The sequence below is a fragment of the Chelonia mydas genome, chromosome 1, assembly GCF_015237465.2.
Source record: "Chelonia mydas isolate rCheMyd1 chromosome 1, rCheMyd1.pri.v2, whole genome shotgun sequence".
NCBI classification, from domain to species: Eukaryota; Metazoa; Chordata; order Testudines; family Cheloniidae; genus Chelonia; species Chelonia mydas.
Window position 1 is genome coordinate 124,493,902 of NC_057849.1, and position 27,143 is coordinate 124,521,044.

Consider the following 27,143-nt stretch of genomic DNA (forward strand, 5'->3'; position numbering starts at 1 on the left):
AGGAACATCGCCCATGGCCAGGAATGATCAGTTCCTATTGTCTAGCCTGAACAATACAACTTTCGTATACTCCCTTGAGCCATCAGTTTAGCCATAAACAAATCTAGTGTTCTCCCTTGAACCACTGTTCTGTCCCTACAAAAAACCCCACCCATGCTCAAGTAAGTGTTCTAATGCTTGGTTCAAAAATCTGCATCAGTTCCATTGGGACTTCATCTTCTCCTGACTGATCATGCTAAGGGCTCTGCCTGTCTCCACCACTCCGGACCCTCAGCTACCACCACCACCTGGGACCCCTGATTGATTCAAGCTTCACGGAGTGGTGAGAACCCAGCTCGCGCTCTCTCTCTCTCGGTATAGCCTTCTGACCCTGACTTGTGTGATCAGTTATAGTTTTCTAAACCTGACTTTCATAATCAAATTTAAGTTAGATTTAATATTATAACTGTTTTGTTTGTTTGGCTCCCCTACGGTCATTACATGGCAATACATAACTTTCATGGTTAAGCTGGTTGCTCCTCTCTTGCCCCCTCCATCGTAGGTGTTTTTTGGCTCTCTCATTCGCTCTGCAGCAACACTCCTCGTTCCTAAGCTAAAGATCCCTGCAGCACCCAAAAATCCTGTGGAGTTTGTTCACCAAGTGGGTTACTACCAAAACAACTGTAATGTAAAAGTGGGGATAGGGATGTGCTGAACCTGGGACATAGGAGGGTGGTAGCTTAAAAGTGCTGCTCAATCCAGCCTGCTCAGGCATACTCTATTCCGGTGCAGTGCCCATGGCATATGAGGGTGACAGTTTGGAGGTGCTGTTTGACCCAACCTGCTGAGTCCAAGGGCCTATGAGGGTGACAGCTTAGAAGTGCTGCTCGATCCAGGCTACTGAGTCCAGGGACATATAAGGGGTCAGCTTGGGAATGCTGATGGTCCCGGTCCTCTCAGACACGTGTGTGTTCGTTTGCCTGATTCTGGGGCTGGAAGAACCCAGCCCTGGGGAACCTAGGTCCTGTAGGATAGCTCCATTGGGAGGGAACTTGCAGAAGTAGAGCTCTGTACGAGAACACAAGTGACACAAACAGTACATTGATAAAATTACGAACCCCGCCCCAGAAGAGTAACTCTAATAAATGAGCATACCCCACAATAACAGGCAAATCTGGTAGCACTGTTTTTTCTGCACAAGGCTCTGTTCTACAAACCGACATTTCCTACAGAATTTCAACATACATACTACATGCTGCTATTTTACTAAGGTTACAACTGACAAAGATGAAGGTCAAATACCTTGCCGAGTTTGGTTGTCCCCCCTCAGAAGTTCTGGAAAATTTCTAGATCTTTAGGGGCTACAGGAGGGGTTTTGTTCCAGTCATCTTCAGGATAAGCTTCAAAATTAGACGTATCTCCATCATTGGATACCTTCGGCACTATTGGAGGCTGACCAGAAATAAACAATACAAAAATGAAATAGATGTTTTCATACCACAGTAATTATCTCTTCATCATCATCTTTTTGAACACATACTGTAGTAGTGCCTAGAGGCCAGTCAGGTTGGTGCCCACATTGTAAACGTTGTACAAACAGCAAGTGACAGTCCCTGCTCAAAGAGCTTGCAGTCTAAAATACCAGACAACAGGAGGACAAGAGAAAAAAGCAGGTTAGTGGGGCGGGGAGGGGTGATGAGGGGAACAGGATAACAAAAATAAGATTGGCTAAAAATTACACAATCAGGGGCACTATTTACAATTCCCACCTGCATACTGTTATCAGGGTGCAATTTGCTCTCTGCATTATGGAAGAAGTGATTTTTGAGTAGAAATTTGCAGGACAAGATTTATGGATTTAACTAGGAGTTTTTCTCCCATTCATGAAGAGTTGGGATGCGAGTGGGTGAGGGAGAAGCAAGTGCTCTAGGCTGCTATCACTGGTAGAAGGAAGACAGGAATCAATGGCTCAACAACCTAGTAGGACAAATAGATCCAGGCTAAATGCTGAAGGACCTTAAAGACGACGACCAGGAGTTTGACTAGGACAACGGGACAGACAAGAGGGTGGAGGGGGGCTTATGTGGTCTGTGCGATAGACAGGAAGAGGTTCCTGTCAGCAGTACTTGGAATGATTTTAGAGGGGGCATTCATATTTTCAGATACGATGGCTCTATTAAGACATAGAATAACATTTCTGTGATTTAATTTTTGATACAAGGATGAGCAGAGCTAAGAAAAAGGCTTTGGAATAATGTTGACTCTGGATTAAACACAAGAGAGTACAAAGATTACATCAAGGCTGAAGCTCCATCCTTAACTCATCTGTTTTTTCCTAGAGATTTGACCATCATCAATAGTCACATCTTTTAACTCTCTCTAAGGGTCAATGGACATCTTAGCACTGACTCTATACTGGGCAATATCAATAAATAATGTAGGACCAATTATTACACATGGCACAAGGACGTGCCCCGTGGTGGTAGTTCCTTAACATTAATGGGGTAACAGGGAAGGAAAAGCAGGAGACAAGAAGAAATTAATAAACACCATGAGAGAAAGAATGAGGTAAAACAAGTAGTAAGAAAGGATAAAAATAAATAAATACTCTCCCGTACCCCTTTTTATAAAATCATCTCCCCTAATTATTTTATCATTTGTAGGCATGCTCAGGGCTTCTCAATTGTTGCACAGTGCTTACATACTGTGGTGAATGGCACTGTAGTAATACAGTAAAGATATGAGATTGAAATTTTAGTCACTAAGCAATTAGTCAGAAGCTTCAAGAATGTTCTGTTACAGAGAGTTAAATATAATCAGCAAATGACTTTTTCCTGCTGAGTATCAAGAAGGGATTTGGTCACATTAAATATTAATGTCTTTTTAATAGTCTTTGCCATGATGACATCAGTAGGTCCTTTTGCTGGCAACAAAAGTGTCTCTTTCCAACCCCTCCTCAATAGTGATTTGCATACTTTGTTTTTTGGCTCAGAAAACACCCCAAACCTATCAAACTGATTGCTTGTAAGTGCATTAAAATGTTTCACTCAGATACTTCACATCGTTAATATCCTATGTTTTTTCTAGTCTGGCAATAAACCCATGCAGGAGAAAAGCATTCAGCACTTAAAATAAAAAGTAATTTGAACTGCTGTAATTTGAAGAAAAAGTAGCCACATCATAAAATGCTGATTTTACAATGTTTTATTAATAAAAGTATTTCTTTCACCCCAGTAGATCTTTTAAAGCAAATGTGGAGATATTGTGAGGAACCATGGGTTCTTGGCTTCCCCTGAAGGTCCTTTGCATTTCTAATATTGGCCTGGGGATTCCCAGTCTCCATAGCCTTCCCTGTCTTACATCTAGCACATAAATCACCAGCCTACTCTCCTTCTGGGCCTGAAGTACAGAATGGGGTTCCCTTTGTATCTTTCTTTCATTAGCCAGTTTGGTTTGCCTTCTCTCACACAACCCCCATGCCCTGCTACCTAGACAGTAAATTTAGCATTGTAAATCAAACCTGCATCGTCTGCTTGGCATTGCAAAGGCACTGGAATATCAAATTGCCTAAAGTTTTATTCATATAATTTGCTATAAGCCATTAACAGATCAGAACATTACTATTAATTCCTTCAGGAAAAGTGATGAAAACATTTTAAAATTAAGATTATTCCTGTTAGATATGGGATATAGATGGTTTTCCTTAGTTATTTTAGTGTTACGTCCAAAGTCATGTGATCAATATGGAACTGGGGAAAAAAAACGGTGGTACTCTCATAATACTCGTTTTATTCACGAGTATTTTTAGTAAAAGTCATGGACAGGTCACGGGTAGGGTGACCGGGTGTCTGGTTTTTGACCGGAACACCCGGTCAAAAAGGGATCCTGGCAGCTCCGGTCAGCATTGCTGACCGGGCCATTGACTCTCCTCATGGTGGTGCTGCGTGGTGGTGCTGGCAGGCTCCCTGCTAGCCTCCATGCCATACAGCTGCCAGGAAGCAGACAGCAAGTCTCCCCTCCGGCTCCTACACATAAGGGCAGCCAGGTGACTCCGCACACTGCCCATGCCCTAACGCCACCCCCACAGCTCCCATTGACCGGGAACCATGACCAATGGGAGCTGAGGGGGCGGCGCCTGAGAACAGGGCAACACGCAGAGCCACCTGGCTGCGCCTCCGTGTAGGAGCCAGAGGAGGGTGTGACAGGTTCGGTCACAGAGACCCCATTAGGACTGTCACCTGCTATGCTGAATTTGCCTCTGAGCCCATTTTCCCTGCCAGCTCGGGACGCCAGAACCCTGCCTGGTTGAGCCAGACATACTAGCCAGCTGCAAACACAGATCTAGGTCTGAACCACGTCCCCCAAAGCTGCAGAATTTAACCAAAAACTGCTCAGCAGGTCACCTATCTCCAGCACCCAAACACCCAGTTCTCAATGGGATTCAAACCCCAAATAAATCCATTTTACTCTGTATAAAGCTTATTCAGGGTACACTCAAATTGTCCGCCCTCTATAACATTGATAGAGAGATATGCACAGCTGTTTGCTCCCCCAGGTATTAATCACTTACTCTGGGTTAATTAATAAACAAAAAAATGATTTTATTAAGTATAAAAAGTAGGATTTAAGTGGTTTCCAGTAATAACGGACAGAACAAAGTAAGTTACGAAGCAAAATAAAACAAAACATGCAAGTTTAAGCCTAACACATTAAGAAACTCATTACAGATAAATCACACCCTCAGAGATGTTCCATTTTACAGACTAGACCTCTTCCTAGTCTGGGCCTAATCCTTTCCCCTGGTGCAATCCTTGTTAGTTACAGCTCAGGTGGTAACTAGGGGATTTCTCATGACTGGCAGCCCCCTTTGTTCTGTTCCCCCCTTTCATAACTTTGGCACAAGGCGGGAATCCTTTGTCCCTTTGGGTCCCCACCCCTCCTTCTAAATGGAAAAACACCAGGTTTAAGATGGCTTCCAGTTCAGATCACATGTCACTGTAAGACTTCATTACCCACTCACTGGTATACAGGAAGACTTACAAGTAAGCCATTTACAACCAGTTGTCCTAGTTTATGGGAGTCATCAAGATTCCAAACCACCATTAATGGCCCACACTTTGCATAATTACAATAGGACCTCAGAGTTACAGTTCATATTTCTAGTTTTAGATACAAGAATGATACATTCATACAAATAGGATGACCACACTTAGTAGATTATAATCTTTGTAATGATACCTTACAAGAGACCTTTTGCATAAAGCATGTTCCTGTTACATCATATTCACACTTATAAACATATTTTATAAAACATATGGAGTGCAACGTCACAGGGGGACATGCTGCTGCTTCCGGGACCACCTGAGCCTGAACCTCTCACCCGTCCTGTGCCCCAACCCCCTGGCACATCCCTGATCCCATCTGCCACCCTCCAAAGCCCTCAGTCCCAGCCCGGAGCACCCTCCTACAGTTCAAACCCCTCACCCCAAGCCCGGAGCATCCTCCTGCTCCCCAAACGCCTCATCCCCAGCCCCACCCCAGGGCCCGCATCCTCAGCCAGAGCCCTCCCACCCCCCGCACTCCAACCCCCTGCCCCAGATTGGAGGCCCCTCCTGTAACCCAAACTCCTTGGTCCCAGCCCGGAGCACTCTCCTGCACCCCAAATCTTTCAGGCCAGGCTTCTCCCCAGAGCCTGCACCCCACAGCCAGAGCCCTCACACCCCCCTGTACCCCAAACCCCTGCCCCAGCCCAGAGCCCCCTCCCGCACTCCAACCCTTCGGTCCCACCCCGGAGCACCCTCCTGCTCCCCAAATCTCTCATCCCCAGACACACGTCAGAGCCCACACCCCCAGTCCAGAGCCCCTCCCATACTCCAACCCATGGCCCTGAACTCCCTCCTGCACTCCAAACCCCTCATCCCTGGCCCCACCCCAGAACCCGCACCCCCAGCGGGAGCCCTCACCGCCTCCCACACTGGAGCCCAGTGAAAATGAGCGAGTGAGTGAGGGTGGGGAGAGAAAGTGAAAGAGGAAGGGGGGATGGAGTGAACAGGGGGTGGGACCTCAGAGAAGGGGCAGGGCATGGGCGGGGACCTTGGAGGAGGGGCAGGGCAAGGGTGTTTGGTTTTGTGCAAGTAGAAAGTTGGCAACCCTAGTCATGGGCAGTAAACAAAAATTCATGGCCTGTGACCTGTCCATGACTTTTACTATATAGCCCTAAGTAAAACCCGGGGGGAGGGGAAGAACGGTGGCTCAGGGGGGCATCCCAGGGGGATGCCACGAGTGTGGCCTAGGGGGACGCCGCAGGTATCTGGGGGGAGGGGCGGCCCGGGGTGCTCGGTACACATTGTAAGGAGAGTGATCACTTTAGATAAGCTATTACCAACAGGAGAGTGGGTTTGGGGGTGGGGGGGGGGAGAAAACCTGGATTTATGCTGGAAATGGCCCAACTTGATTATCATACACATTGTAAGGAGAGTGATCACTTCAGATAAGCTATTACCAGCAGGAGAGTGGGGTGGGGGGAGAGAAAACCTTTTGTAGTGGTAAACACCCATTTTTTCATGGTTTGTATGTATAAGAACATCTTCTGTATTTTCCACATTATGCATCCGATGAAGTGAGCTGTAGCTCACGAAAGCTTATGCTCAAATAAATTGGTTAGTCTCTAAGGTGCCACAAGTCCTCCTTTTCTTTCTTCAAATATTGGTATCTCTTATATACATTTGCTCCTCTATACTGGCTGAATTTAGTGCTGCTGTATCTGTTACAATTTTAATAATAAATTCATTTTCCCCCAGATGCTTCAAATTTTATTTAAAGATTTCTCTGCACTGAAACTTAGCAGCGAGACTCAAAGCCAGAATAAAATATTTCTAATTATTTTTGAAAAACAGCTATTAACTAGCTCTTGTAAAATGAGAAATATGTATGTAATACAGGATATCATTTTCAGATTATTTTAGGGATTTTGTAATGTAAACCCACACCAATTTGGCAGATGTTAAACTGGACTAGTGAAAAGCATATCTTTTTAAAGAATCAATATTTGTAAACGCATCATATGACTATACATTTCAAATTATTCTGTAATAGATCTTAACTGAATACACATGCAACATTATACCCCTATATATTATGAGAAGAAATTTTGCATGGATGATTTTTGGTTACCATAGTCTACATAAGATTTTTGTACAAAATACCTTTAGTTTTCTTTGAGGTACAGCATCCCAGTCTATAGACCTGAACCACCGATGCCTTTTCACATCATCTGCTCCATTCTTTAATAAAACCAAAAAACAAACAAAAGATAAGATAATGTATACGCAATAAAACCTTAACCTATGTATTTCATTACAGCTGTTCTCCTGCCCCCCTCAAGTTCAAACTTTATATTAAAAAAGTCACAGAAGTCCAGAGGTCATCCATAACCCTATAATATGAAGGGAGAGAGAGAAATATGAAAAACATTTCAAAGCTTTCATAAGTGCATTAAATAACCAGTGAGCATAAAAAATTAGATACTACACAAATTCACTCTCATTTATAACATAAGCATCTATTTTATTTCTGAAAAGCTTTTAACCCTAGTTATACACCTTGGACAAGATTTCTCAGTGGCATGAAGGGCCAGTGCAAAGCCCTCTGGACCACATAAGCCCCCACCTTGGTCTGCAAACGACAGTGGTGAGAAATAGATGGAGTGGTATCTGTACCCACAGAAAGGGTCCTGGCCTGGCTCTACATAGAGTATTAAGGTAGTCCAGAGAAGGGATGAGGGGATCTGCATTGACACAGATCCAGTGACACCCAAGATCTCATACATGTGGTACAAGGACATGGGAGAGTGTGGAGCATCCCCATACCCAGGTTTTGGTTGAGTGCGTATATTCTCTCCAATATCCTCTCCCACCTGGCACTTTACCACTTGTGAAAGGCTAACAGAGAAAAGTGAAGTAATGCTGCTGAAAACCCCCCACAAAATAGGATGGATAAAAATCAATCAGATTTTTTTTTATTTAAATCTGATTTTTTGATAAAATGCTTTTTGAAGAAAAAAACCCACCTAAAAATAGTTGTAATTAAGATACCTTTGAGCTATAATGTATCTCATCACGGAATAGGGATTATAAATTCTAATTCTAATATGAGACAATTTATTCATGTAATGTTTAAGAAAAGTTTTGTAAATGAGTTCCAACAGTTCATGGATTAGGGAACCAATCTTATGGGGTTCCAGGGGCTTCTGTATAGAAAGATTAAGCTAAATGATCTACCCAATGTGACTCAGTGCTCAGTCTAGAAGATACCATCAGAGATGCTTAGTTTTGCAGTTCTCAAACTGTGGATTTGTGTCTCCAGAGGTAACATGCTTGTTAACAGCAAAAATGTTTTAAAATAAATAAATATATAGAGGTGAGAAATAAGACCTCGACTCTATTGTCCCTCTGCAAATTTGTGTACACAGAGTCAATCCCTTACCTCTCTCTAAAAGTGCAAAGTTTCAAAAAGTTCAATGAAAAGATGATTGTTGGGGACAGAATAGATCTGGACAAGGAGAAGAAGTCTGGAGATAAATGTGCAAAACAAGGGACATATGCTTGTTTTGTTAAAATATTATATGTTTGCTGTTGAAGAAAAAAAAATCCAGAATACTTAACGTTGTTGTTTTAGTTAAATAAGACAATTTAAATGTCTGTCTGGTGATGTTCTCCTCCTAATACAGCATGGCAAGAAAATCCTCCAAATATTAATGATTAACCTGTTGAATTGGAGATAGTTCACCTCCCAATGACTTCATAAATGTCTGCTTCAATTACCTTTGGTAAATGAAATAAACAATCATTCGTTTTCTGATATAGCTGTAAAATTAACCTGACAAGTCTTCAAAATAAATCACTATTTAAAAAGGTATAGTGTGTACCTTCTAAAAATGAAACCTACATCTGAGTTGTGAAGAATATGTATTAAGCTTATAACAACCAACAAGAATGCACTTTTATGTAGAAAACCATGATTAAATTGAGTCTTCCTGAGTAGTGATTTAAATCATGATTTACACCAATTTGATTTAAATCAAATCCACCCTGAAAAAAATCATTAAGAAACAAACATTAAGAACTTTGAAAATATTTTTTTCAGATATACAGTAAAGAGATAGCTATGCAAATGATTTTAATGAGGGGTATGTACTTCACCAATCAGCAACCCTCACACTCTGGCCTGCTAACCCACTGGTGGTCTAATGATCTGATAGTCTATGGAGAGCTGTCTGGTGACAGATGGTGAGTGCCAGCCCTCATTTCCAGTTGCTAAACTGCAATAACAGCAGCTAAAAACACATTAAATACTGTCCTTAATACGACTTTTTCCTACAGGGAATTGCAACATGTGTTTTGTGACTGACCTGAAGGGGATATAATCCACAAGAAAATTATTCTAATAAATGCCTCACTATGGAAAAGTCAAAATCTAATTGCAGTGGGCATTAGTCTTCTTTATATTAGCACCTTGAGTTTCATGTATCTATGGCAATTTCATTAGAGAGAAGAAAGAAAATAAATCTGTTAGCATATACCAAGACAGAATTGTAGAAGACAAGACAACAGGCTCACTAATGTGCAAGAGTACTAAACGAATATTTAAAAGTGCTGATTTTTCACTTTTTGTCTTAAAGTCCTTTAAGCTTTACACAGGAAGATGAGTTATTAGCGGAGCACAACCCTTAACATTTTTCTGGTTTTAGGTTTTATCTCTAACCATCTTCCTTTAACAATAGTTTGCCCTAAACACTGCAAAAGAAACACACACACACATCCCCACACACCATTTTCAGGATAATGGTGAAATTAGTCCTAAATTAATTAAAAATACAGAAGTAGAAAATAATCCTCAAGTCAGGCATTTCTTGCAAACTAGGATTTGGGGGAACCATAAGAATCCACTCAACCGTACACAGAATCAAACCAGTGTGGGAGTGGCCCATCTCTTGGATGAGAGATCATTGTCAGGTGAAAGCTCATCATTCTCCAAATTTCGTATTTTTTCTAAACTACATGGAAGAATCTCTTTGCTTGGTTCCTAACTGCATCAGAATTTGGAGACCACAAGACCTCACACACTGTTGGTCTAAATTTCAATCCGTTTATCTAAACTTCTTCCAAGAATTACCCACCACTAGCAGGTTGCTTCTTTGACACTCCTGATCTTATACCAATGACAACCTTTCCCGACTACTGTACCCCTTTCCAGAGTCTGATTTGTCTTGTGTACCCCCAAGTTTCACCTCACTTAAAAAATCAGACATAAAATACAGTGTCACAGCACACTATTACTGAAAAATTGCTTACTTTCTCATTTTTACCGTATGATTATAAATCAATTGGAATATAAATACTGTACTTAAATTTCAGTGTATAATATATACAGCAGTATAAACAAATCCTTGTCTATGAAATTTTAGTTCGTACTGACTTTGTTAGTACTTTTTACATAGCCTGTTGTAAAACTAGGCAAATAACTAGATGAGTTGACGTATCCCCTGGAAGACCTCTATGTACCCCCAATGGTACAAGAACCCCTGGTTGAGAACCGCTACCTTATACCACTATCCAAACAATTCAAGCTGAAAGTGCATTTCCAAGACAAATATTCAAACATCAAAAGGAGCAAGTTATCCAGCCACAATTACACTGGGCAGTCGTAACAAGCTTCAAGTTTTCTCCAGTGAAAACCTTGTTGAACCCATGAAGTCCCTTCCCATTGGACCGTTAACATCTAATATTGCATCTAATCACAGGAACTGGGGGCTAGAGATCTGAGGAGGTACTTTGATTCCTGAGAAAGAAGGCTGGGGACCTGTGGTAGTAGGGATCTGCAAATCAAATCCATCTTGGCCACAGAGGAGGCATAAGAATAGACCCAAGTCTGTCTCTTTTTTGGGGGGAGTTCAGGGGAGGATATATACAGCTGCATGAGACCTGTGGCCATAGGACTGAAAAGCATCTTGAGAAAAGTCAGATGTATTAAGTAGCTGGTGCAAAGCCTTTAAGGTACATCATAGATGTAAAGCCTTAGGTACAAGATGAGGGTTAAAAAAAATCCCTGGTGTTCATTAGAGAAGTAAAGATATCCATGGTTGAAAGTTGCATTTGGATATCAGAAAAACATCAGATTCCATGCTCTGTGGAGTACCACGCTGTAAGTCTGGAAGAGACTGACCTGCCTTACCTTTCTCAGAACTGAAGAGCTATGTAGCTTGAAAGCTTTCCTCTTTCGCTAAAAGAAGTTGGTCCAGAAAAATACATTACCTCACCCTCCTTGTCTCGCTAATATCCTGGGACCAACACAGTTACAACAACACTGCAATTAACACCCCAGCTAAGGCAAACAGGGTCTTTCCAACAGCTCTTGCCTTTAGGTGAGAGCACTCCCCGATCTCTTCTGTTCTCCACAGGGACTTCAACAAACCAGACAATTATTGTCACAACATACTTCATATCAGACAGAGATATCTCTCTAATGATAACTGAACACTGAGCCCATGACATGAAGGAGACTGGGGTTGGGGGGCGGGGGGAGGGAAGGGTAAGAGGGAGAGCGGAAAGAGGAGAGGATAATTATCAGTGACGTTCCAGGTTTGATCAGCTCCAATGTGCATGAAAAGCAGCTAGGGGCTCTGTAACAGAAAAGGAGCTCAGGAATTCACCTCAAGGAAAAATAATACAAGAAAGTGAAAGTAACGATGAGCCTGAAACAACTGGACTGATTACTTACACCTTTACTTAGGCTCTCCCGAGGTCAGTTGAGAAATAGATTAATGAAGCTCTGAATGTGATCAGCGAGCATTTGACTCAGTTAACAGTTAGTTCTAGGTTCTGAAACAAGTCTAAAATCCACTAGCTGCATAATAGTATTGTGAAGGAAAATTTAATGAACTAAATAGTTGTAAACGTAAGGAATGACTGATCTCCTGGTTCCAGAGAGCGCTGGGATTTGCCCTCTTTGTATTTTTTTTTTTTTTTTTTTAAAAACAACACTGAAATATATTGAAGAGGTCTCAAAAGAATTGCTAATCTGAGGAAATATCGTTTACTCCTAGGCCAAAGTTTAGAACTTAGCCTTCTCTTTTGAGATATGAGAGCACAGAGAATTAACAATTTTGGGTAACGGCAGAAACTACTGAAAATCTCTGAGTAACCTCTAGTGTCAATGGACCTTACCCATGATCTGATGTGGTGTATCTCCACTGCTGCAGAAACTCAGACGTGGTCTCTGATTTGGATGAGTCCTTGAGGTTGATGATAGTCAGACTAACTCTCTATATAAGCAAGTCTATGTGAGGAATCCTCTGCCCTGGCAGAACTGAAAAGTCGCTTCCCTCTGGTTTACAGAATGAAGGGTATCAGCTAAAGTTAGGTCTGATTCAGAAATAAGCCTGTGGTGTAGGAGTATTTTCACCCTCTTTTGTGGGGGGCAGTCTTTAAAAGCTTGGTCGAGAAGGTGAATGGAGCATCTGTAGGGCTTATATTCCCTCATGGAAAATGAAAAAAAAAAAAAACACCTAAGTAACTTTCTTCATGTTTCACAACAATCTTGTTGGTAGACTTGTCTGTCTCCTTAGAATGGTGTACGACACATCAGGTGTTCTGTCTGGTAATCCATTTTTCAGGTGTGGAACAAGGGAAGTCTTCTGGTTACCGTATTATTTGCTATTGAGCTCAAAGAGAATCAAACTGAATAAAGGGTGACACAATGAAGACTGGTTATACAAAGCTGATATGCATTTGTCCTTGGGAAGCAGTTCCTTAGTCCACTGCATCAGGAAGGATTAATTCATTTGAAGATCATAACCAAATTGAATGTAGCTGTAGGGACAGACACATCTGTTTATCAGCTTTTTCATCCCTTGGCTACCCAACTGGCACTCCTGCCAGTCACTTTTGTCCTCCAAGCCTATCATGGGCTCAGAAAGAGTCCAGTATCTGCCTACGTTTTGTTCCCCAACCTATAGAAGGAAGCTGCTCACTGGACAAAGCAGAAATAATAGGAACATCTTGTTCTGCTTACTTTGGTCACATCTTTAAGTCAGAATGGAAAGAATTAAAGATACCACCAAAGATGAGCAGACAAACTGCCTGCAATGCTGGGGTGATCAAGGACAGATGGACAAGATTGTAGTAAGACAGACAAAAAACTGATTCAAACTGGACAATGGTGGTAGGAAGAAGCAAAACTGAAGAGAAGGGACAGCATGTGCATAAATTGAGAAGGGGGAGAACATAAGAACTGGCTTAGACCAATGGTCCATATAGCTCAGTATCCTGTCTTCTGACAGTGGTCAGTGCCAGATAACACATAGGGAATGAACAGAACAGGGCAATTATCAAGGGATCCATCCCTTGTTGTCCGGTCCCAGCTTCTGGTAGTTAGAGGTGTAGGGACACCCAGAGCATGGAGTTCCGTCCCTGACCACCTTCGCTAATAGCCATTGATGGATCTATACTCCATGAACTTACATAATACTTCTTTTAATTCTATTTTTACCTTCACAACATAAGAACGGCCATACTGGGTCAGACCAAAGCTCCTTCTAGGCCTGTAGTCTGTCTTCCAACAGTGGCCAATGCCAGGTGCCCCAGAGGGAATGAACAGAACTGGTAACATCAAGTGATCCATCCAGTTGTCCATTCCCAGCTTTTGGCAAACAGAGGCTAGGAAAACTATCCCTGTTCATTATGGCTAATAGCCATTGATGGATCTATTCTCCATGAACTTATCTAGTTCTTTTTTGAACCCTGTTATAGACTTGGCCTTCACAACATTCTCTGGCAAGGAGTTCCACAGGTTGACTGTGTGTTGTGTGAAAAAATACTTCCTTTAGTTTGTTCTAAACATGCTGCCTATTAATTTCATTTGGTGACCCTCAGTTCTTGTGTTATGAGGAGTAAATAACACTTCCTTATTTACTTTCTCCACACCCGTCATGATTTTATAGACCTCCATCATATTCCCCCTTAGTCATCTCTTTTCCAAGCTGAAAAGTCCCAGTTTTATTAATCTCTCCTCATATAGCAGCCACTCCATACCCCTAATAATTTTTGTTGCCCTTTCCTGAACCTTTTCCAATTCCAATATATCTTTTTTGAGATAGGGAGACTACATTTGCATGCAATTTTCAAGATGTGGGCATACCATGGATTTATATAGAGGCAATATATTTTCTATCCCTTTCTTAATGATTCCCAATATTCTATTTGCTTTTTTGACTGCTGCTGCGCATTAACTGAATGTTTTCAGAGAACTATCCATAATGATACCAAGATCTCTTTCTTGAGTGATAACAGCCAATTTAGACCCCATCATTTTATACATACAGCTTGGAAAATATAATCCCATGTGCATTACTCTGCATTTATCAACACTGAATTTCATCTGCCATTTTGTTGCCCAGTCACCCACTTTTGAGAGATCCTTTCGTAGCTCTTTGCAGTCTGCCTGGGCCTTAACTATCTTGACCAATTTTGTATCATCTGCAAATTTTGCCATCTCACCATTTACCCTTTTTTTCCAGATCATTTATGAATATGTTGAATAGGCCTGGTCCCAGTACAGACCCCTGGGGGACACCACTATTTACCTCTCTCCATGCTGAAAATTGACCATTTATTCTTACCCTTTGTTTCCTATCTTTTAACCAGTTAACAATCCATGAGAGGACCTTCCTTCTTATCCCATGACAGCTTACTTTGCTTAAGCCCTTTGGCGAGGGACCTTATCAAAGGCTTTCTGAAAAATCTAAGTCCACTCTATCCACTGGATCCCCCTTGTCCACATCCTTGTTGAACCCCTCAAAGAATTCTACTGGATTGGTGAGGAATGTTTTCCCTTTACAAAATCCATGTTGAATCTTCCCCAACAAATTATGTTCATCTGTGTGTCTGACTATTTTGTTCTTTACTATAGTTGCAACCGGTTTTCCTGGTACTGAAGTCAGGGCCTGTAATTGCCGGGATCACCTCTGGAGCCCTTTTTAAAAATTGGTGTCGTATTAGCTATCCTCCAATCATTTGGTACATAAGCTGATTTAAATGGTAGGTTACAGACAACAGTTAGTAGTTCTTACATTTCACATTTGAGTTCCTTCAGAACTCTTGGGTGAATACCATCTGGTCCTGGTGACTTATTACTGTTTAGTTTATCAATTTGTTCCAAAACCTCCTCTAGTCACACCTCAATCTGGGACAGTTCCTCAGATTTGTCACCTAAAAAGAATGGCTCAGGTTTGGGAATCTCCCTCACATCCTCAGCCATGAAGACCGATGCAAAGAATTTATTTAGTTTCTTTGCAATAGCCTTATCGTCCTTGAGTGCTCCTTTAGCATCTCAATCATCCAGTGGCTACACCGGTTGTTCAGCAGGACTCCTGCTTCTTACGTACTTAAATTTAAAAAAAAAAATAAATTTTTTTTGCTATTAATTTGAGTCTTTGGGTCACTGTTCTTCGAATTCTTTTTTGGCCTTCCTAATTATATTTTTACATTTCATATGTCAGAGTTTATACTCCTTTCTATTTTCCTCACTAGGATTTAACTTCCACTTTTTAAAGGATGCCTTTTTCCCTCTCAATGCTTTTTTTCACTTTTGTTGTTTAGCCAGGGTAGCACTTTTTTGGTGGTCTAGTATCCCCTTGCAATGAGCTCCAAGGGTGAATCATGCATTGTGTGAAGTAGTACTTCCTTTTGTTTGTTTTAAACCTGCTGTCTAATAATTGAGTTACCCCTCGTTCTTGTGTTATGTGAAGGGGTAAATAACAAAGTATTCACTTTCTCTACACCATTCATGATTTTACAGACCTCTTTATATCCCTCCTTAGTCATCTGTTTTCCAAGATGATGAGTCCCAATCTTTTTAATTTCTCCTTGCATAGAAACTGTTCCATATCCCTAATCACTTTTGTTGCCCTTCTCTATACCTTTTCCAATTCGAATATATTTTTTGAGATCAGGGGACAAGAACTGCATGCAGTATTCAAGGTGTGCACATACCATGGATTTATACAGTATCATTATGATATTTTCTGTATTATCTATCCCCTTCCTAACAATTCCTAACATTGTTCGCTTTTTTGACTACTGCTGCACATTGAGCAGATGTTTTCAGAGAACTATCCATGATTCCTCCAAGATCTTTCTTGAGCGGTAACTAATTTAGACCCCACCATTTTGTATGTTTAGTTGGGATTTTTTTTTCCATTGTGTAGTACATTCTGAAAAGTCAATGTTTACCCCCTTGTCAAAATCATTTCTGAATATGCTGAACAAACAGGTTCCATACTGATCCTTCTGGGACCACGCTATTTACCGCTTTCCACTGTGAAAACTGATAATTTATTCCTACCCTTTGGTTTTCCTATCTTTTAACCAGTTAGTGATCTATGAAAGAACCTTCCCTATTCTTCCACAACTGCTTACTATATTAACTGATCATCCTTGTCCACGTGCTTGTTGACACCCTCAAAGAATCTAGTAGACCAATGAGGTATGAGTTCCCTTTACAAAAGCTGTGTTGACTCTTTCCCAATATATTGTGTTCATCTATGTGTCTGAGTGGTTGAAACTATTTGTCTAGAACTGAAGTTAGGCTAACCAGCCTTTAATTGCCAGGGTCACCTCTGGAGCCTCTTGGGAAAAAAAAAAAAAACACTGTTACATTATCTATCCTCTGGTCATCTGGTACAGAGGCAGATTTAAACAATAGGTTACATACCACAGTTCAGAGTGGCAGCCATGTTAGTCTGTATCCGCAAAAAGTGATGAAGTGAGCTGTAGCTCACGAAAGCTTATGCTCAAATAAATTTGTTAGTCTCTAAGGTGCCACAAGTCCTCCTTTTCTTTATACCACAGTTAGCAGTTCTACAGTTTCATAGTTAAGTTCCTTCAGAACTCTTGGGTGAATATCTGGTCCTCATGACTTATTTCTCTTTAATTTATCAAATTGCTCCAAAACCTCATCTACTGATACCTCAATCTGGGACTGTTCCTCATATCTGTCACCTAGAAAGAACGATTCGGGTGTGGGAATCTCCCTCGCATCCTCTTCTTTGCAATGGCCTTGTCTTCCTTGAGTGCTCCTTTAGTAATTTGTTCATCCAGCGGCCCACTGATTGTTTGGCAGGCTTCCTGCTTCTGATGTACTTAGATTTTTTTTTTAATTTTGTTTTGCACTTCTGTGTTTTTTTGCTAGTTGCTCTTCAATTTCTTTTTTAGTCTGCCAAAAGGAGACAAAACTAAAATCTTCCAGCGCTTAACTCTCCCTATGAACACCAGTCTTCCAGTCTCTGTAGCTTGAATTTGACACATCTGTAATGGAAACTGGTTGGTGTAAATCCCTGAGACCTGATACTGCAATAACCATTTCTGAAAAGTGAAACTACAGAATTTTGCAGTTTTATGTAAGGAGCATTAGTGAGGTTTCCAGCATACTATGCAAAAAAACGGAACATTTCCCTTTCCCCAGTTACTACAGCAATTCTACCAGGCTGGATCTTCACTGCTAGCCCTGAGAAACTGTGGTAACCTTATACTATATCCAAAACTTCTCAATTTCACAATGCACTACTGTTCAAACTGTAACTTGTGACATTTATGAAAATGAACTGAACTTCAGATGTACTTTATATCCTAATAAAGAAAATGATTGTAATTGTCTTGCCCAGGACTGATTTTACTTGGCCCAATCTCAGTACCACTCACATGCTCATTCCCAGCAATGGCTAAAGCAGAGATTTAGTGCTGACAGCAACAAACTGTCAGTTTTAAGTGTCTGGCCTTATAAATGTATACAATTTTAAATCAATTAAGCTAGAATTATAACAGACCATTGCATCTGCAGTTTCAAACCTTCATACCTTCTCCATCACAGATAAATTATATTTAAATGCAAATATATGGCATTATTTCTTACACCTACACATTGGCACCAAAGAGATTTCTAGCCTACTTTATATCCTGGACATGAAAACTCAGCCTATAAATATATAGTACTTGATGGACTGAACAGTTGTCTTCATTCCTCCCTGAAGGCTAAAAGGAATGTAATGTTCCAAAATGTTTTTAGCTCTAACTTCTTCCATCTTTTGCTATTAAAACAAAATCCTATTTGAGGTTTTCAAGACATCTTATATTGGACATGCTTACTTTCCTAAGTATTACCTTCCACTGGGTCATTCGCACTGCCACCCTCAGTTCAAGTGTTCTATCAGATCAGTCCCTTGGGTCTCTATAAATGTCCTGATTTGTTTCTATGTACTCTATGTACCTGATTTGTTTCTTTTACTTGCAGATATGTCTCTATTTTTAGAGCATATACACCATATAACTTGCTTAATTTATCACACTGCTAAATAATATCCTTCTTGGGAAATACAGTGCCAAACAAGGTTTGAACTATTGTTAACTTACAAGGACTTCTTCAGTTTTGAAGCCCTAGGATACTGCTCTTTATTATTCTTACTTGATGTCATGCTAGGCCTCTGTGGTCTTTTACGCTAAAAGATTGTGCTGTGCATAAAAGGCAATATGTACCATGTACAACAGTGTTGTTTTGTTAATGCACTTGCACAGATGTCCATGGTTTCCCATCAACAGTTGGAAACCAGATGGTCAATTTTCTAATGTAGACTGCAGACTTCTGATTTAGAAAATAATTGCTCTTAAAATGATCTTTTAAAATGTTTTTAGAGCTGCGTTTCTCAAGCTTTTAATGTATGTTATATTCTAGATACACAAAATTATTACTCTTTCCTGTAAATAGACTTATTACAGATTAACTCTTTTGGTTGTGTGTACAAAAACAGAAGTGTCACTTTCTCTCTTTAGAATAGTAGTTTGTTTTTACACAGATTTCATTTTCTTTTTAAGTAAATATCATGAGCAATAAGTATGGGGAAAAAACCCAGCTTCTCTCTATCTTGAAGCTGATCCAGCAAAACATGGATCTATATGCTTAACTTTAATCTTCTGAGTAATCCCACAAATGTGGATTTGGGATTGGTACTGATATTACTGGTACTGTGAGCTGATAAAATTATTTAAATGGGACTATTCACATGTAAGAAGTTAAGCACAGGGTAAGGATTAGTGTTAGGATCAGAGCCTTTTACAAAAGAAGAGTTATTTATCCTAGAGTAACTGTGGTTCTTTGAGATGTTCTAGTCAGTGTGGATTTCACTGTAGGTGACTGATAACTAGCATCCTCCCTGGACAACGACAGTGAGGAATTGCAGCTGGATTAATCAACTGACAATTGAAATCCTGCTGTCCTGACCTTGGCATCAGATCTATCTGGCACATCAACTGCATAAAATCTGACAAGTGTCTGTGGGTTTGTTCCACATTGGTACTTTGCAAATCTTAGATAGGGGCACATTTCTGAAGCAGGACAAAGATGGTGCCCGTGTCCTACTAGAGTATGCTTTGATGTTCAGAAGAGGCAATATGAAGAAGATGGGTGGAAGACTGTTTCCTTTTGAAAAAAGGGATCCATATCCATGAGATTTAGAATAGTAGAAAAATGGCAACAAAGGACATTTTATTGGCGGGATACTATATGTCTGAATGAAACTTGCTGCTAGTTACCTGTGTGGGCAGCTGACAGTACATATTTAAATCTACAGGAATTTCTAGGATGCTCACATCTCAATATATGATTTTTATTCCACTTAAACACAAAACAGGATATGAAGTTATTAGGATCACACCTTGATGTTATTTTCTATTCTTGTTCTATATTTAGAGGGTACTCTGTACAACGTGTACACACCCACCCACCCACCCCTTCTTGTGAAAAGCTGCACATTCACCTCTTTATGGACATGGTATTACATTCATTCCACAACAGATTGGTGACAAGCAGGGGATCTAAGATCTCCTGCTTGTGAATTATCACTGTAACAAGAATGCTGACACCATTTCCTTTGGCTGTGGGGGAGCCACAACATTACGGGAGAATCAATTTAAACTGGGGGGAGGGGACACACTTTCTAAATGAAGCCAATTTAGTATTGGGTACCTTTGCCTCCAAAGAAAACATCTTTTTAAAATGTAGCAGTAGTAGTAATTTTCCAAATTTTAGTAACATTAAAACAAAACAACTTGAAAATATTTTAACGCTCAGTCATTTGTACGCTTACACATACAGTTACAGGATGAGGTCGTTCCCTTCAGGGGGAAAAAAATCATTAAAACCGTCCAAGGAAATAGAACCGCAGAGGAAAGGAGTGCATCTGGACAAAGTGCCAGATGACAGCCCATTGCAGTAGATCACCCCATCACATACATACACACACCCCCTCTCCTTCCTCACTACTATTTTCTCTTTTGCTTACATTGAACTGAAAGTATGGTGCAATTATATATTCAACACCAGTAACAGCAATCAAGTGTAACAGAGGTACTTTTGTAAAGTTTAGGACAAAAATCAACTACAGCATTCATCGAACTAGTACAAGAATGAAAAAATTCAGAACACAAAAATGTAATATTTTTCATATACTAATTTAGATGTTCAGTCCTAAGTAACAGAACAGAAGCACAACTGGACCTCAAAATTTATGTGTACATTTTTTAACATATTTAACACTAACCTTCATATTTCCCAATCGTCTTGTCCTGTCAACCACTAGAAGCTTCTTAATAAGGTCCCTGTAACAGAGGAAAAAAATGTCATTGTTTTATTTCATTAGGATATGCATAGTACAGACCACTGGAAGCACTTTTATTTTACCAGCATAAACATTTTGTGCATTTTAACAATTCACGTTTTCCATATTTCAGAACGTTTTACATTCAAACAGTTCAAGGCTGGTATGAAAACAGGTAACCGGTCTCAGAAGAACACAGGGGAACAGAGGTGGGCAAACTACGGCCCGCAGGCCACATCCTGCCCACGGGACCCTCCTGTCCGGCCCCTGAGCTCCTGGCCCGTGAGGCTAGCCCCTAGCCCCTCCCCTGCTGTCCCTCCTCCCCCAGAGACTCAGCTCACTGCGCCACCAGCACAATGCTCTGGGGGGCAGTGCAGCTGCAGAGCAGTGGCCTGACCGGGTGCTCTGTGCTGCGCGATGGCGTGGCTGGCTCCAGCTGGGCAGCATGGCTGCCTGTCCTGGTGCTCTGGGTGATGCGGCTGTAGCGCAGCCAGCCACCAATGCTCCAGGCAGCACGGTAAGGGGGCAGGGAGCAGGAGGGGTTGGATAGAGGGCAGGGGAGTTTGGGGTGGTGGTCAGAGGTGTGGATAGGGGTCAGGGCGGTCAGAGGGTGGGGAACAGGAGGGTTGAATGGGGGCAGGAGTTCCAGGGGGGGAGTCAGGAATGAGGGGGGGTTGGATGGGGCAGGAGTCCCAGGGGGCCCATCGGGGGCGAGAAGCAGGGGGAGTCAGATAGGGGGTGGGGGCCGGGCCATGTCTAGCTGTTTGGGGAGGCACAGCCTCCCCTAACCGGCCCTTCATACAATTTCGGAAGCCTGATGTGGCCCTCAAGCCAAAAAGTTTGCCCGCCCCTGCTATAGAGTGTAGTTTCTTAAGAAAAGATTTGGGATACAAGTTCCTTGCCCTCCTGAAGTGTCTAACCTTCCTTTGCATGTTGTTAGGCATTCCAAATCTTAAGTCAAAACTGAACTTCCTTCAGAGCATGGTTTCAGACTAGACCTTATAGCAAATTAAAAAAGATATATAATTTTCAATCGTTAGGTTTCAGCCAATAATATATTGAATTCTACCTCAGTTAAAAATAGAGAAAATGTGCAACAGCAAGTTCTCTATTTAAAATATAGTGGGGACTAGCTCGCATTCATAAGTCCTCCATAGAAAATGAAATGTATACTTTGAGACCCTAACAATGTTTTATGAGTTTTGTATAAAGCTAAATTAAACTTTTTAAAAGCTGAGACAACGCTTAGAAAATCAAAAGTATTACGTAAATACATTTGTAATACTATGTTAACAACAAAATCAAGGATCACATTTTGTTTGGTTATTCTAGTGTAAATCCAGAATAACTCCATTAAGGCCTGGTCTACACAAATCATCTTATGTTGACCTAAGTATGTCAGTGTACACACTACAACCTTGTTGCGCCAATATAAGTGCCCTGCTACACCTACATAACTACTCCACCTCCATGAGAGGCGTATGGCTTATGTTGGTGTAGTTAGGGAGATGCAGTGTTTACGCAGACACTGCATTACTTATGTCTTCTATTGGCTGTCTTAATTTCCAGCATGGACCCGTGAAATTGACAAGAAAGCCAGGCATCTAAAGCCCGGCTGCCCCTAGGTATCTGTTCCCAGCCGGGCTGCTGCCTGGAGGTTCCTCTCTTCGTGAGATGAGGAGCCCAGGAGGCTGCCCCCCACTCCCAGCCAGGAGCGGGGTGCCAAGAGCCGGGGATGGAACGGAGGGAAACTGTGTTCCCAGCAGGGAGCTGCATGGAGGGATCAGCACCTCACACTGCCTCTCTTCCAATGGTGAAAGCGTTTCCGGTGAGGACGTGCACTACCGACAGGAGGAGGGTAGTAATTACTGTGGTGGCTGTAAGTTGACCTAATATAGGTTGACTTAGGGCATGTCTACACTAGAGCCCTAAGGCAGTGAAATTACCCTGGACATGCACTGGTATCACAGAGACTAAATTCAGCAACAAATTTCTACAGTTCTCTCAATGGCTATATTCTTAATTATCTACAACTTAACCTCTTCAGTGAAAGCAAAGTAACAGTTTTGTATGTTCCACAATAATCAATGTCTAAGACAAAACATACAGCTTAGCCATCTTCACTGTTCTGCAGCCTAAAGAAGAAAGAGGTGCTACTGCAATCTTCCTCGGATGAATCTCCAAGGGACTTCAAAACAGGAGTTCCTCACAGAAAACTTGTAAAAAAAAATAATCATATCTATATTTATCTAACCCAGCAAATAAATATTGTTTTTTTCCTTTGAGAAACCAAGTTTCTTTACAGCAAGAACGCAAATACAAGGGACAGGGACAGGATGAAATAAATCATAGCCCAAAAGACCAGAGAAGATAGATTGTCCTGTTATCAAGTGTCCTAGAAATCTTAGTCTGGCATATTGAGAATAGTGAACTGAATAATAAATTTGCTAAACAGCTTGAAAACTGTCATATGGGCAGAGCAAATATTTCTGGAACTCAGTGGAAAAAAATACTGAGCTGCCAGCTATAAGGGAATACAAATGTGAAATTGGAAGGAGATTTCCTAATCTCCCATAAACTTTTCAGCCAGTAAGTGGCTAGATTTAGATTCAGTCCTGTGATTCAGTCATTTGTAGTCATTCCTGAAGGAATTTCTCCTCCTCCAAGGGCATCCCAGAGGACACTTAAGGAAGGGTGTGTGTGTGTGTGTGTGTGTGTGTGTGTGTGTGTGTGTGTGTGTGTGGGTGGGTGGGTGGGTGGGTGGGTGGAGGGGAAATCCAACCTTTCTTGTTCTAAACAAATAGATACCCTTTCAAATAGAATAGTGAAAAGTAATTCATATTAGAAATGAAGAGCCAGATCTATTGCTGGATCCCACTGGGTTAGAAACAAGCTGTGTAGCCGCTTACTGTGTCATTTAAACCAGCATTGTGTTATTTAACTGATGCCTCTTAAAAGTTGTAGAGCTCTTCCTTTGACTGCTCCTCAAACTAGCCTTGGAAATGCAAAAAATACACAGCTGAGACATGAACTGACTCAATGATGTTGAGTTGTCACTGAAGCTGTGAATGTGTGTTGCATTCAAAGAGAAGGAGTATCCAAATTAACATCTGCATCAAGAGAAAGCGTAGTGCCTCCTTAATGTCCTTTATACACAGGATTAAAAAGTCAAGTGTTCTAACAATTCATTACATATAGTGTTGAATTCAAGTAGGTGCCGACATCCTAGATCAGACCTGCTCAATAATAATTATTTAGACTGCAGTGGCACCCCCCTTGTTATGCATTTTCAGGGCAGCCAATGTTCAGAATATGTACAGGTATGGGATACCAGGATCAGTCAGCATAAGCACATATAATAAGCTGGAGCATGCTCATGAAATCTGCTGATACAGCTTTAATAATGGTCTTATGAGAAGCCTTGTGCCTGAAGAGGCATTCAAGGAAGATGGGAGAGAGAGAGAGATTTAAATTATATTAAGTATGTTTTCACTTTGATTTCAAGACTAAATTTAGTCCAAAATATTTTCCAACAAAGCATTTTAGAATACTGCAAAAAGGTATCCTCCTATGCAGATCCTTTCAAACTATGCTAAAGAGGTAATTAAAAATAAACATGTCAGTGATGAAAGCCAGTATACTTACTTCACATACAAATCCAAATGTCTGGGGAAATCTATTTTGCCAGCAAGAATCTTCTGATATATACCAAATGGGTTGTCATCAAAAAACGGAGGAAACCTATTTGAATAAAACAACCAAAACACAGCTTTCTTTAGCAATCTGCAAAAATGTATAATGGTATTATATTGAAGTAATTTATCTGCTGACCAGTTTGTTAGGTACATAGTTATTCTCTATGCACCGAGGCACTGCGTACTGAAGTCAGGGTTAACCACACCTGTGTAACCAAATTAAAGTAGCTATTCTCCAAAACATAGAATGTACTGTGCACAGAACGAATTCAGAATATATTAAAAACAAAATACTGAGAACTATTTTAAATATTAAAACAGAAAGATCATTCACATATATTGAGGGAAGATTTCCCTTAGAAAGTCTGTGATTTGGCTTCTTCCCTATTGATGAAATTTGAGAAGCATTCACCAAAACCAGCTCTTCCCTTCTAGTCTGGACACTACTGACTTTCCCTTCACCTTGGCTGCTAATTCCAGAATTAAGCAGCTGTAGTTCCTTACCTTTAAAAGACAATATAAAAATAAGGAGCCAGTTGCCTCTATCTTTTTTTTTGGGGGGGGGGAGGGGGGGGCGACACCCTCTTGCAACAACTACGAATTTGTATCCTCTCTTGGGCTTTTCTTTCTACAGGCTGACATGTTTGCTCACCAGAAAGGTGACATATATCACTGTGCCAATATCTCAGTTCAGTAGGTTTAATGAATTGAATTCTGGACTCCATGCACTTCCTGGAATTCTGGACATCCACCTTTCTAAAAGTTACCCAGGGGAATATTTTTACCAAAAGAAGCTACTGTGCAGCTACTGCTCTCACAACCACCACCCTTGGCCTCCATACATGGCACGTGAAGTCACTGTTAGCCATGCTTATGACTCAAACTGAAAAGGGTTGCAGCTCCTCCTCTTAACTGGAGTCAAGGCTGCAGAGGGAAAAAAGCCACCACTAATTTTTACTTCACATCGAGTCTTTAGTAGTGTAATGCCTGGGTAGGCTAGGAAGAAGGCTGGTGTTTTTAATGTATTAGCTAAAATGTTTTAAAGAAGTGCTGAATAAAACCTTGTTAAATCCTATCTATATTAGGTTCTAACACCCTTAAAAGCTAGCTTCCTCCCTACTGTTTTAACACGCTTAGCTCCTTTTTTAAAAAATGTGGTGAACTCTGTATACATTAGGTGCTAATACTTTGCAAACCCTTGCTGGTCTAGACAAGACCTTAGTGCCAGAACAATAAATATTTTCCTCCTGTGTGACTTTTCTTTCTGCAGCCTTGTGTTTTTGTTTTTTTTTAATTTAGTCTCTTGTTCCACAATTACTGTATATCAGGTAGATACTAACTGGACAATTGTTTCAATTCAATTCCAGATTCTTCATGAAACAGGCACAGTAACTGGATTAACATCCCTCTTACACTGCAGTTACCAAACCACAGTCACAGGCAACAACCGAGTTCAGAGTTTCCCTAGATGCTGTTTGAGTGTCCAAGAAAAAAACAAACAAAAACAAAACGGCCATACGTTCACCAAAGAAAAGAATAACAACAAATATTTTTGGTAGGAGCAGACAAGGGAATGGAACTTTATTTTTGTTTATAAAGGTAAAAGTACCAGTGAACCTTGTTCGGATGATGTCACATGAAATAGCGGAGCTATTCACCCAGGAAAACAGGGGGAGGGATAGCTCAGTGGTTTGAGCACAACCTCTTAAACCCAGGGTTGTGAGCTCAATCCTTGAGGGGGCCATTTAGGGATCTGGGGCAAAAATTGGGGATTGGTCCTGCTTTGAGCAGGGGGTTGGACTAGATGACCTCCTGAGGTCCCTTCCAACCTTGATATTCTCTGAAACTTAAGAACATACAATCATCAAGTGTTTTTCTGAAGTCTAAGGCCCAGATTTTTAAAGGTATTTAGTCACGGCTATACTCATTGAGTTAGGAACCTAAGTCTCATTTTCAAAAGTGATTTAAGTACTTCAGAGTCCAGATGTCAGTGGGCTTTAGGCTTCAAAGTGCCTAACTGACTTTTAAAAACGTGCCTAAATATCTTTAAAAATCTGGGCCTAAATTCCTATCTCGGACAACTGCAAGAAAGAACAAGAAAGGTAGCAAGAGAGGGTATTAAATTTTGGATGTGCTCAATTTATTCCCCCTTATATAGCAGAGAGACTGAATGGATGTCCTGTTGCTTATTTAGGACAGCCTATAGAACTGTGTTGCATCTGTATAATATTTTTCTTCATCCAAAGGATATTAAACTTTAAACTTTCAATTTTGTATTTATGATTAAGATTCAATCCTATTTTTGACTTGGTGCATGCATTACAAATAGGACTGTTAGGTGCCTGAGAAATCTATCAGGAAATTGTTAATCCAGATTTATTAATAATGTAAAAGGCAAGTTAAATGAATTTTATGCAAGAAGATTTTTTTGATGGAAATTACTTCCCTCAAAAACATTTTTTTTTTTTTTAAATGACTGGATTCTCTCCCAGGGAAAAGCCCAGGTGAAACCTTGAGAAATATGATAGACTCATTCATTCCCTAACAATCAATACAAGTTATTACACTGCCACAAATTAAAAATGCAGTTTCTTTCTGCAAAAGTATGCCATTCAAGTCCAATTGTAATTGTTACATAAGACAGATATGGGCTCCCTCAGTTGCTTAGAGAACTTCTGGAGCAGGAAGCAATGCTGTCATCTGGATTCCATTCAGTGAAATGATATTGGAATGCAAGTTTGTGCTTCAAGAGTTGTCTGCTGTTG

The 27,143-nt window shown here is 40.8% G+C and overlaps 1 protein-coding gene across 1 annotated transcript in view; it reads right to left on the reverse strand.

Annotated features, from left to right (window-relative positions):
* Window positions 1-27,143, reverse strand: part of PRKX (protein kinase X-linked) — a 122,250-nt gene that overhangs the window by 5,011 nt on the left and 90,096 nt on the right. Inside the window, exons 5-8 of the mRNA XM_037899761.2 lie at window positions 24,329-24,424; window positions 20,627-20,684; window positions 7,185-7,262; window positions 1,282-1,431 (exon numbers count right to left, since the gene is read on the reverse strand). Of these exons, the coding sequence (XP_037755689.1) occupies window positions 1,306-1,431; window positions 7,185-7,262; window positions 20,627-20,684; window positions 24,329-24,424 (358 nt within the window). The 3' untranslated portion in view covers window positions 1,282-1,305. The remainder of the gene's footprint in view (window positions 1-1,281; window positions 1,432-7,184; window positions 7,263-20,626; window positions 20,685-24,328; window positions 24,425-27,143) is intronic.